This window comes from Schistocerca gregaria, chromosome X, assembly GCF_023897955.1.
Source record: "Schistocerca gregaria isolate iqSchGreg1 chromosome X, iqSchGreg1.2, whole genome shotgun sequence".
NCBI classification, from domain to species: domain Eukaryota; kingdom Metazoa; phylum Arthropoda; class Insecta; order Orthoptera; family Acrididae; genus Schistocerca; species Schistocerca gregaria.
Genome location: NC_064931.1, coordinates 116,607,513 through 116,621,039, shown reverse-complemented (window position 1 = coordinate 116,621,039; position 13,527 = coordinate 116,607,513). Strand labels below are relative to the sequence as shown.

Genomic DNA, 13,527 nt, shown 5'->3' with positions numbered 1-13,527 from the left:
TTTGGCATACATTTGCATAAAATATTACTTCTTGAGCTCTGGCTCAGTAGAGTAAAATTGTAAACTAGCAGTATAATGCACAAACAAGGTATAAATTATATATGATTTCAAAATTAATGGAAACAACTATGCTCAGGAATTAGCTCATGTGCTGGCTTTAAGAACGATCGAGTAGTTGGACATGAGGCACATTAGAAGTCGGTCAAAACATTTAACACACTCTTTCTGCCATCACAATCCAATGTGATGTGAACAAACTGAATGTCAGCAACTGGGTGGTAATCTCTAATCCTGTGATTATTTCTAAGAACGCAGTACCATGACATAATTTGTGTTATGACAATGTAATGTGGAACATAAATGATTCAGTGAGAGTAAAATGGTATGATAATCATTCCTCACATTGTTTCGGAAAACAGATGAAGTTTAAGAATTATTTCTCTAAGCAGCTTAACTACCTTGTTCTGGCTATTAAATCTTTGGTGTTGTAGGCTGAAGTTTAATTTATTCGTCCCATTTATGCTCTGCAGGAATGAACTGTAGCCAAGAATTGCATCACTGTTTTACGTAATAAAGTGCGTCATAAGTTACAGATGCTTCCCAATGAATGTGTTGTATTCCAAGATAAAAAGGCCCTCACACTGATACCTCTGTTTATCTGTGGTTGAATGAGCACACGGGAATTTCCAACACCTCCTGGGGCCCACAAAATAAGTCAAATTTAGCAGTTATCAAGAGTCTTGAATCAGTTTTCAGGCAAATGTTATGGTACAAATTCCTGTGTTCATAATCAGTGACACTGTACAACACTGCACTGCTTGATCAATAGCACAAAAGGCCTCTGGAAATAGTCCACAAGCTATATTCATCCTTTTTTGAACAACTGGCCCCTGTGTGGTAGACTAGTATTGGCCCATTGTCATTTTAGTTGCGTCTGTACAAGGTGGCAACGTAGATAAGATGCAGGAATATTATTTGGAAGTAACAGGAGTTCAAGTTCATGTCTGGCCATTCAGATTTAGATTTCCTGTAGAACGGTTGCAGGAGAATGTAGAGATGTGTCTGTAAACAGAACTATAGTTGGTTCCCTCTCCTATCCTTTTCCAGTGATACTCATGCTTCATATCTTATGACCTAATTGGCCATGAGACATGACACTGTTTCCTTTTTCCGTTTTAATGAACCTTACTTAGGCATTTCCATTATTTTGTCAGTTATCTGTGTTTGTCTACAGGTAAATCACGGTAAAGCTTAAATTTGTATGTTTGCACTTTGATTCAAGTTTCTATAGTGTGTGCACATAAGTTATTTGAAGCAGGAGCAATTAGATCAATCTACATTATACATCTGCACACCATCTTAATCATTGGGCAAAACATAATCCTGGGTGGAATACAAACAAGCAATGAGTAATGATAGTCATGCCACAACTCCAAGAGAATAAAGTGAGTGTGTGTGTGTGTGTGTGTGTGTGTGTGTGTGTGTGTGTGTGTGTGTGTGTGTGCGCGCGCGCGTGTGGCCGCGCGCGCGCACACTCACGTACGTGTGCTGAGGATCTCAATGTCTGCATTCCACTGTTCAGCTTACAGACACACTGCATAAATTACATCAGACTTAAGTACTTTTGTCATGTTACAGCACTCATTTCACATTTGATCACTCTTCATTTACAGCAGTTCAGATGAAGAAGAAGAAGATACAAACATTGTTTCTTCAACCAACCAAGAAGAGGAGACGCTTATGAATGCCACAGAAGTCAGAGCTGCTGATAGCACTTTCTGTAACTTCAATATTAATCAGTATCGCATGGTTTTTGTTGTAAATCAAGAAAATTATCTTTACAGACGAAAAGCATTTCACAGGGCACATCAGGTACGCTACTTTACTTACATCCTTAAATTTAGCCTGCACGCATATGCAATTGTTCATTGATGATGTTACAAACTGAACACTTACTGTGACCCTTACTAGAGCACATTTCTTGCATGTATAACAAAGGGAAAGTCACTGGTCTTAGCTTTCAGGAAAACTTCATTTAATAGAATATGAAAACTGTACTAAAAGAAGTGTAATAGTAGTTATAAATTCTTTATTTATTAATGAAGACTGTTCAAATTGCATGCGTAGTCAGTGCCCCTTCCTCTATAAAAAGTTGTTACTCAACATAGTGTGCATTTGATGGTAGTTCCACATTCTGTAAAATACTTTATCCATCTGTGCACACTTCCCTTGCCAATGGCATCATCTCAATAAGTAAACTGAACCCTTCTGTATATGTTGGACAGCTTAAGCCTGTGGTCGTCAACTGATGGACCACAGGCCACAAGTGGCCCACATCAAGTATAATTGTGACCCATGGATCTGAGCATCTGAAGAATGTTGTCTTCCTGCTCAGTAACAAACAGAAATACATACAGAGCAATAGTATTTTAAGATGTGCTTAATTTTAATTAACATTGCTGAATTCGCCCATGAGCCCAGTAAAGTTGGCTGCACACCTCAGAGGTAGAGTGTAAGCAGCATTGCCTGTGCGTGGTTAGGCGACGAGAGAGGGGTGTGTTTTATTGTTAGTCTTCCAGTACTGACAACTCACGAGCATGTGTAACTCGTACCGATTTAATTTCAAGCGTAAGTAACATGGGTTCATGAATGCCCATCATAGAGATTGTCATCTTCAGATGCGGCACATATTCATAGCAGGAAATAAGAAATTAAATATGACATTACATTAACTGTGTTATAATACAAAGCATTCAGTAGAAGAAAACTGACAGCCAAAACATTTAGTAAACATTTGTGATGCATTTAAATATAAGTACAATTACTGTTCTTAATCAGTTAATCATCCGCTCACACAGACAACAATAGAACACTTCATCAGGCAATTATAATTTCGTAACTTTGGGGTCACTGAGGACGATAGCAATCTGAATCAGAGAACAGTCAAAACTGAGTGTTCCAAATGGTGCCAACTTTTAACAACCATTATTTGTGGTCAGGCAGCCAACTTGTCATACCCTTGCTATAGCTAGTCCACTGTGGACTCATAATATACAAATCTATATAGGTTACCAATTAATAGTAAGTTTTGTGCATATATGGCCCGAGGTGTCACTCGGCATTGTCAGTTTTGGCTCTTGAGCAAAAACGTTTTATGACCACAGTCTTCAACCCTCTCATTTCCCTTTCCTAGGACCTCAGTACTTTGCTTCTGCTTGTGTTACTCACTTGCAAGAAGAAGAAGAAATTTTCAGAACTTTTTTGTAAAAGGAGTAGAAGTCACTCCAGTTGCATGTGCATTTGTCAGCATCACAGGGTGAGCAGCAATTTACGGGTGTTTGCTGATGACACTATGGTGTGTACGAATGTGTCATCATTGAGTGACTGTTGGAGGATACAGGATGACTTGAACAGAGTTTCTAATTTGGGTAATGAATGGCAGCTTGCTTTAAAGGTAGAAAAAGTTAAGTTAATGTGGATGAGTAGGGAAAACAATCATGTAATGTTCAAATACAACATAAGTGGTGTGTTTTTTAACACAGTCACATCGATTAAATATCCTGCTACTATATGTGATAGTTAGACTTACTGACAATTTACCTGTGGCAGTGGGTAAAACAAATCTCATGGCATGATGGTGTGCCAACTGAAGGCTATTTCTCACCTGTATTAGGCCTCAGATGTCAGTGTAGGAATAACACGTATTTAACACACCAATCTTCTAATCATTATGTCATGTTATGAAATATGAGTCACTACTTCTCCCTCAGGTAACTCCTTGGTCTGAGCGGACTCCATTCCAGTCCTTTCAGGTAGAGGAAAAATCCTAGGCAGTAGCAGGGGTCAGGAAAGGGTCTTCTGTGTGGCAGTCTAGATGTACTGTGTCTTCAGCTGTGGATGCAGACACTTCCATTTCTGTTATGCTCTTCAAAATCATACTTAAGATAAACTATTCACATAGGACATTTTAACAAGAAAATTCACACAGAACAGTGTGTACTGTTGCTTGTGAGTTTCTTGTAAGCCCATTGTCCAGTGTATAGGAACTTAACACTGATGCCCCTACGTGTATGCCATTTGCTTTACATTACATGAAATACGTGTACAACATTTACTAAGTAGACGCAGTGCAGAAAACTAAACTGCACGCAGACTTTGTGTACTTATCTACTGTACAGAAAAGTGAGTGACCAGACTGCTGATTTTGATTGGAAACTTTGATTGTGTGACCCTGCTCCTATCCTTTTCAGGAATTTATCAAGCCTTTCATTATGATGCATTATGTACACACAAAATATTTGGTAATATTTATTCTGCTGTTTTCCCCAAAACAAAATATATGACTGAATATTCACCAGAATGAAGTATGAATTGATCCAACAGAACAAAAAGTTTCAATCATGTAACACATTGGGCCATATTTCACCAGTCACAAACTTCATACTTGATCAGGTTTTGCAGTTTCTGAAACCACTCAACACATAAGTGAATGGCTATAATGGTACCTTAACCAAGAACATTCCTATCTGGCCATAAAGGTTGGTGTTTTCATTTGTTTTCTGTAACTCACATAAAGTAAATACTGGAAAATCTGTGAAAAGGACAGAGGGATTCTGTCCCCTCATCACTGTCCAGTCTAATCTTTTGCTCTGTCTGTAATGACCTCTTCCCTGATGAGTCTTTAAAACCTATTCTTCCCACCTTCTTAATCAAGAGCATTCCTGATTCCTTCATCTTGTAAACAAGTGAGTCTCAATTATAACAGGGCAATGGCCACTAAACAAGTAAACACTGTTAGTGTGGGAGAGGCTTGAGGTGTGACGATGTCAAAGAGCTGGTTTTGTCATATCCTACAATGGTTAGCATTACATATAGCCATGGAAATTCGGTTATTTGCGTTTTTCATTCAGTTAGTGATCTGAAGGCTTTTTTTAAATGTCAGAATTAATAATATTGCAGTTAAGAAATGTGTGTGCATCTCATTTATATTTCTTGCATTTAGTTTGTATGCTACTGATTCTTATTTAAATTGGTTTTCAACTCAAGAAGTGTTACGTAATACAACAGTGGATGTTAGATTTCTCACTTAAAATTATTTGAATGAAATTAAGAATTTTCTGTGAAAAATGATTTATGTAATGGTAGTTATGTTTTATCCAATTATTGTGACCTTGTACATCACTGCGCTGATTTTCTTCAGTTTGTTGACCCACAAAAATGTAATTAATGAACACATATGAACATTATATTGTTAAGCATTTCTGCTGCACCGAAATTTTGCAGCAAGATTCGCACACGCACACACACACACACACACACACACACACACACACACACATTCATTCACACGAGCAAGCACATCTCATGTACACATCACTGCCAATGCCAGCCGCTCAGATCAGAATGCAATTGGAGGCAATGGGTGAGGAAGGGGACGGGATAGCAGTGTATGGGGGTGGTGGGGGGAGGGGGAGAGGAGGGAGAAAAGAGCATTCCAGAATGAGATTTTCACTCTGCAGCGGAGTCTGTGTTGATATGAAACTTCCTGGCAGATTAAAACTGTGTGCCCGACAGAGACTTGAACTCGGGACCTTTGCCTTTCGCTCTTCCAAACTTTACAGAAGCTCTCCTGGTTCGCAGGATAGTAGGTTATTAGAGAGGGGAGTGGAAACTGTTGGGTGGAGGGTATGGAGACAGTAGGCTATGTAGGTTGAGGCCGGGATGATTTCAGGAGTGGAGAATGTGTTGTAAAGAGAACTCCCTTCTGTGCAGTTCAGAAAAGCTGGTGGTGGAGGGAAGGATCCAGATGGCCTGGGTAGTGAAGCAGCCATTGAAATCAAGTATGTTATTTTCAGTTGCATGTTGTGCCACTGGACGGTCTACTTTGTGCTTGGCCACAGGTTTGCGGTGGCTGTTCATCCTGGTATAATCATATATATAAAGCTGTGCTATGATTGCAGTAGAGATGGTGTATGACAACAGATGCTTTACAGGTAGCCTGGCCTCTGATGGGGTAGGTTAATCATGTGCCAGGACTGGAATAGGAAGTGCTGGGTGGGTGGATTGGGCAGGTCTTCCACAGGGATATGATCCATGTGGCAAGTGGTTGGGATTGTGAGTGGCATAGGGAAGGACTAGGATGTTGTCAAGGTTGGGAGGGGAATGGAACACCACTTTTTGGAGGGATAGACAGGATCTTGAGTAGGCTGTCCCTCATCTCAGGGCATGATGATAGGTAATCAAAGCCCCAATAAAGGATGTGGTTCAGTTGTTCCAGTCCAGAGTGGTACTGGGAGACGACGGGGCATTCCTTTGTAGCTGGTTCTTGAGGGTGGTGGGAGGATTAGTGGTGAGTAGGGAAATGGCATGGGAGATCTATTTGCGGGCTAGATCTGGGGGTAGTGCCTGCCTGTGAAGCCCTTCATGAGACCCTCAAACAGGGCAAGGGAGTTGTCACTGCGGATATACTGTCCCCAGGTGGCCAAACTGTGCGGGAGAGATTTTTTGGTGTGGATGGTATGGCACCTGTCGAAATGCAGGTACTGTCGGTAGAGGGTGGATTTAATGTTGACAGAGGTGTTGATGGATCCATCAGAGAGGAGGAGGTCGGTGTTCAGGAAGGTAGTTCCTCTTTAAAGGGAAGGTACACAAACAAATCCATGTCATAGCCATGGGCACCTGCATGTCACACTACAATGCCAACCTGTCTACGGGACATCTAGAGGAGACCTTCTTAGCCTCTCAAAAAGCAAAACCCCTAGTCTGGTCCAGATTCATTGATGATATCTTCATAAACTGGACTCGGGCCCAAAATGTCATATGCTCTTATTCCTTGATAACCTCAACACCTTCTTCCCATCTTCTTCATGTTGCCCTCCTCAACCCAGTGTGCCAATTTTCTGGCCACTGATCTCCTCCATTCCATCAGAAGCTGGGCCACCTGAGAAAGCAGGCATGTTTTGTACTGGTATGACTAAAAACCATCTGTGCACCAGGATGAACGGCCATCGCAAAACTGTGGCCAAAACAAAGTAGGCTACCTTGTGACACAACATGTAGGGAATATAATATGCTTTATTTCAATGGCTGCTTCACTACCCAAGCAATCTGGATCCTCCCCTCCACAACGAGCTTTTCTGAACCATGCTGATGGGAGTTATCTTTACAACACATTCTACACTCCCAAAATTATCCCAGTCTTAACCTACTGTCCCCTCACCCTCCACACAACAGCTTCCCCCCCCCCCCTTCCCCCCCCCCAAATCCTACCGTCCTATCACCATCTTTATGTGCCACCCTCTGCCAATGCACCCTCCATTTCTTTCCCTTTCCTCACTCTCATCTTTTTCTGCTCCCATTCCTCCTCCCACCTCCCTGCCCACAGCCACCCAACACTGTACCTGTTGGCAGTTTAGTCCCTGCACTCCCTCCCCCTCCCCACCGCCACCTGTACTCTGCTATCCATTACCCTACCTTGCTTGCCTCCTCCAGATTGCCGCTTCCATTCTATCTGACAGCTGCATTCTAGTTCAAACTGCTGAAGTTGTCAGTTATGTGTGCATGAGATGTGCTTCCGTGTGTGAATGAATGTGTGAATATTTTCTTTTCTGAAGGTTTTGGCTGAAAGCTAATGTGTAAGTGTATTTTCATTATGCCCATCTGCAACTCAATGTGTCATCTTTACTGTGAGTAGCAGTCAATCTTTTCCTTATATTGTTGATATTCCAACCTGGAGTTTCCGTTGTTTGATTTTATCTGTCATTAACAGTTAGCTAAGGAGATATGTGCCAATACTGATTTAAAATTAATAGGGTGTACTCACTAAATATTTTCATCTAGGAACACACCTAATAATTTACAGTTACCAGTACCAGTTTTTGCAGCCAAAATACTACATACATTATTTATAATGTTAAAAAAAAACACATATTTGCATGACTGTAGTTATTTAATGTGAAATAATTCGTAACACCTTTTTCATATAATACTTTGCTGCAAAAGTGTATTGTTTTCATATGACTACATCTTATTATACTGAAGACTGCTGTTGTGAGAAAGTGCTCAAACTGAGAACTATATTGAGAGACTAATTGGTTAGTTAGAATTTACTTCTAACAAAAATAAATTTACTTCTAACAAATATATGACTAAGATTTTTTGTGTAGGTATGCTTGTGTTTTATCTGTTTGGTTTGTTACAGTTACATTCTTCCATATCTTTGAGACTTGGGATCAAATTCCGCCGTTGGCATGTCAGTTGGGTGGCAGCAAATGTCTCAGAGATGCAGCACAGGGCATGCGAAGACTGGTTAATGGGCCGTGGTGAGAGTTTTGTTCCAAACAGAACTCATGTTGTAACAATTAATGATGTAAACAGTCCCCCCTATCGATCATACAATCGATATCGGGTGGAAAGACTAAGCGCACCAAGTGGGTCCAGTGAAGAATAAAGTACTACTGGAAAATGTAGACGTAGTTAGAGTAAATGGTCTATATGTGAAATTTACTATTACTGCTTTATCTTTAACCCTTTCATTCCCACATTATGAATTCAGCTATGGAGAAACTAAAATTGAGTATATACCCAACAGATGGAAAATATTATAAATCTGAAACCAGTTAACACATTATTTGGTGAAACTGTCAGCATTACTAGGTACAAAAATGAAATAAAAGTAACAGTTTATGAAAAACAGAAATTGACAACTGAAATAAAGACACCAGCAGTTTCTCGAAATACACATGACTTCATGTGATAGTCTCTGAAACAATTCTTTTTTGCCATCAAACAGAAATGTACCCCATATTTTCTGCACATGATATGTGCAAAGCCTTTTGGGTATAGTGTGCACTGTCCTTGCTTGACATCATACTCTGGGCGATGTTCAATATTGTCATATTTGACACCAGTACTTATATCTGTTGATAGCTGCACCTTTCTTTTCTTTAAATTTTTCTCACTTCTGTGCAGTCTCCTTTTCGTGTCAGCTTTTCCACTCTTTGTCAAACCTTTTGATATATCAGCTTGAAATTGCTTCAGTGAGTGCTCATTGGTTTTCTGCAGTTGCCATTGACATCACCTGTACAATAGCCAGCTGTTTACAACTGCTACCCCAGACATCAGAATACCAGTCTTATACACCACTTCTTAGATAGTATGTCAATTCTATGCAGCTCCAGAGGCATGTCAGCTTTATCAACACCTCCCATGAATGTACTGAACTCTTTTACAACAAATGGTCTGTCTATCAGTCCTTATTTCTATAGCACGCCAAATTTTCATTTCAGTCCCAGCGCTCTGCAGCATATGATGATATGAGATTGATGGTTTTCTTATCAAATCAACATATAAGGGACAGGTTAGACTTCATTTCAATTCTTGAGCCTTTACTAACATGCCCCAGTTTCTTCAGATCTCTTTCACTTGGCAAAGGATTTTTCCCATTCTGTCCTGCCTACTAGTGCCAACACAGATCCTGTCTAACAGTGCCAACACAGAGTGTACCTTTATCTTTTAGTGCTACTGCCAGTTGTAAGAACGAGAACCAATTATGAAAATATACATAGAATTTTTGTCCTTCAGGTAAATCTTAACAAAGTGCCACTACTATGTCTCCAGAAAATCCAAGTCCAAAACCATCATAGGTACATTTACTCACATAAGGACAAAAATCATACATAATTACAAATGGACCTACCCACATGAAAATTTTGAAACCCCATTTGTGGGGTTTATTTTGAATGTACTGTTTCAAGTAACTGCAGCCTTGGAATGGCGCAGCCTGTTTGCCAACAGAATGGTATTATTCTACTGGAATTACTTTCATACTGTGAAGAAGTGTGTCGAGCAATGTCTGTATTTTAAATAGTCTTGATCAGCTCTTGGTGTTATCCACTGTACTAAAATACTTCATAATTTTTCGGAACCTATTTCATCTCATTATACCTGCAATAGGAGGGTATCTACACATCACAGATTAGTACAGCTTGGTAGCCACCATTTTTACAAGCCCTATTTGGAGTAAAATTCCCAAAAGCTGTTCAGTTTCGACTTCCACACAGCTGAGTACCTGTCCATCTTTTTGATGAGCAAACAAATTGCTTTGAATACAAATTTCTTTTATAATACCACATGTAATAAATGTTTTGAAATACATGAGAGGAGTTTTAAAATTTGTTGCAGGGTATGGGAGGTACTTGCACCACAATATTTGGTGATTCAAAATTTACTTTCATGAATGTACACTCATTACTATGATTTTTTTGGATAGATAGTTTTGTCTCGGAAAAGGGTGAATTCCATGATAAAAGTGAAGTTATATTAGGCCCTATTAGATACACTACTAGTATTTGCTTTAGGGATGGATGGAAGGGACTGCTTTAAATGAACTACACTGATGGAATCAACATTCTGAGCTTTGTCAGTAACAAACATTTTGTCACATAAACAGAAGAGTTCATCACCAACATTATTATAATCATATCATATCATATCATCATCATCATCATCATCATCATCATCATCATCACCAGTATCATAAGACAAATCACTAATTTCTGACAAATGGCCATTGTTTATACATGGACCGAGTTCATGGATTTCTCAGTGATAATTTTTTCTGAATGTTCCATTGTCACAGTCTAATTTCAGTCTACCAGAAAAATGGAATTACAATATATACAAGTTTTCTAAGTTTTGGCCTCTAATCGAAGGCCACCTTGCGTGCTAGTCACAGCTGCTAGTTACAGCACAACCTGAAACGAAAAAAATGAAGTATTTACAATAATTATATCTCAATTTATAACTCATTTTCTTAATATAAATAGCAAAATGTAGGCGACTGCTTTTTCTTGACAATTATTAACCTTATACTCCCAACATTCTTCCCAGACTTCACACATCTGTATCAAGATATATTACTACTTCAGACATTATTTTGTTCATAGTCACTTTGTTGGAGCAATAATACAAGCATAATCTTCACCATAGTACCAAAGAAATAACAATTCACTGGTAAAATAAAAATAAAATGAACATAAATACACCTTACCAATGGTCGTGTAACACTGCAAGTCAAAGAAATTCATGCACCTGAAATGGGTACATGCACCACCAAGTGGCAAAATTTCTTATTAGAAGCATGTTGTCCATCAACAAGAAGGCAATTTTAAGGTTCAACACACACAATACTATGTATAACAGCGTTTACTATGGTGTTGTCTCGGAACTACACTGGGAATGAAAGGGTTAATATGCAATAGGATAGACTTAATAAATATTTGTAGAAACTTTCCACTGAAAGTCATATAAAGATCTCAACTCAGTAGATACTTAGTAAGCTGCAGCTATAATACAAAACATTGCATTTTAATAAGCTATAACAATTTTTTCCAGTACCTGTATGTAACTGGACCTTCATATAATCATACTTAATGGTTATTTATTCAAGACTAGTGAATAGGAATAAGTATAGTCTTCTTGTCTCAGTTCACATTGTGTAGAATGTGACAGTCAATGACTGAATCTGAATCTTGTGTGTAATAATGTAACACCTGCACCCCACACCCCCTCGCTCATTGTTATTTACTTTTGTCACCTTTTTGATGCTATTGTATGTTTTTAAAGATATTCATTAGATGTGCTATTGTACTTCGCTGTGATAAGTTTTACAGTTTTACCTGTACATACTCATGTTTATTTTGTCAAGTACTGTTCCTTGTAAGTTTCTTTTTATTTTTCCTCCCTGATATCATACCTCAGTAGTTTAAAAAATGCTGTTTTACTATTAAAAGAAAGGAATCTTGATGTTTAGCTTCTAGTTGTGACTTCCATATTGGCTAAAGATAATATGTTTTGCATGTATTTGATGTGTCTCAGCAGATGAAGAAATATTCACAAGTAAATCTTTATGTTCTTAGGGAAAATGTGTGTCATGAAGGTTTTCTTTTTCTAATATCCAATCACCACCACAAGATGTGAGCTGCTGTTATCATCTCATCTAAAACATTTCTGTTGTATTAAAAATTTATGTTTAGGTTAGTATAAAAGATGTATAATTTCTGTAACTGACAGTTATCTGACTTTGTTAAGCCTTTTTCCTTCATGTGAGAAATGTTGTAAACTTTGTAATTTCAGCTCACTTTAAAATATATGTAACAAGAATAAAACTTTTCTTTCAGAAGTATTGTGCAAAATACAGGTCTACATCCTTTCCCATGTTTAGAACATATGAAAGAAGGCAACAAATGAACATATAATTGGTCACATAGATATTAGGGCTATTTAAAATGTTCTTGCACAGCCCCATCTGTAATGACAAGGTCGTGAAAAATACATACAGGGTGTTTCATTATCATAACCCAACCTACCATGAGCAGACATCATGTGACAAATAAATAGGGTCTCAAGTGAGTCTGACTGGTCATCACAGCTGACTGCCTTGCAGTAGACCAGGTTTGAGTCCTGGTACTGCTGGGGATTTTCCCGTGGTGGGAGGACTGGAATGGGATGCACTCACCCTCCTGATGCCAACTGAGGAACTACCTGACAAACTAGTTGTGGCTCCAGGTCACAAAAGCTGACAACAGTTGAAGCATAGTGTGCCGACCCCACACCCCTCCTACCACATACAATGACGCCATTGGTGGAGGATGACACAGTGGTCAGTCAGTACCAATGGGCCCACCAACAGCTGTGGGCGGAGTTTAATGGTGGTGACTTGAAATGCATTATTCAATGATGAATTGGAAACTGCTTGTGATTAAGCAACATAAAGCAGCATACAGGCAATCACAAGATACATTGCTGCATTAAACAAGAGATTGCACCCAGAAACTGCTTTGAAAATTACTACTGACACAACCTTTTTTAACTACTGTTTGTGTGTTGCTTCCTAAAAGCCTTATAAACTTGAAAGCAGTCTGTGTCACAATGTTCAAAGTAGTTTGTTGGTGCAAACCTCTGATTAATGCACTAAGAATAGTAATTCTGTGACACCATGTTCTGCGATGCTGTATCATGTGATTATTTGTCTGTATGTCAATTTTATAGCAGCTTAATCACAAGTGGTTTCCAACCTACCACTGAGTTACAAATCTGAAGTGATCTCCTTTGAGGTTATCTACCCTGGTCAAAACTCACTACAGACCATATATAAAACTATAATCACAGTTCATTTGTCCCAGAGAATCATCTCTTAACAGCCTATAGTGAAACATCTAATATGTTATATTTCCAGACTATATACGTTTGTCACTGAAGTCACTTGATACCCAAGAGCTTGAAGCTGGCAGGACATCATGCTTTACATCCTCAGAAAAAAGGAGGGGGATATAATTATGAGGTACTGTGTACATGTCTGTCACATTAAAAATGTGAGTTTTTTGCTGGCAGTTCAACATATTGCATGGAGCAAAAGTATGTTTAATGTTTAAAGATAAATTGACAGTATTTTCCTCTATGCATATACATAACGGTTTCTGTGAATGCGATGCCAAACTAGTACGAAAAGTGTATGTTTGGAAGTAA

At 38.8% G+C, this 13,527-nt stretch overlaps 1 protein-coding gene across 1 annotated transcript in view; it reads left to right on the top strand.

The window, feature by feature from the left end:
* LOC126297921 (uncharacterized) overlaps nucleotides 1-12,182 on the top strand; it is a 264,238-nt gene extending 252,056 nt beyond the window's left edge. Inside the window, exons 49-50 of the mRNA XM_049989236.1 lie at nucleotides 1,674-1,872; nucleotides 8,201-12,182. Of these exons, the coding sequence (XP_049845193.1) occupies nucleotides 1,674-1,872; nucleotides 8,201-8,449 (448 nt within the window). The 3' untranslated portion in view covers nucleotides 8,450-12,182. The remainder of the gene's footprint in view (nucleotides 1-1,673; nucleotides 1,873-8,200) is intronic.
* Nucleotides 12,183-13,527: the final 1,345 nt, after the last annotated feature.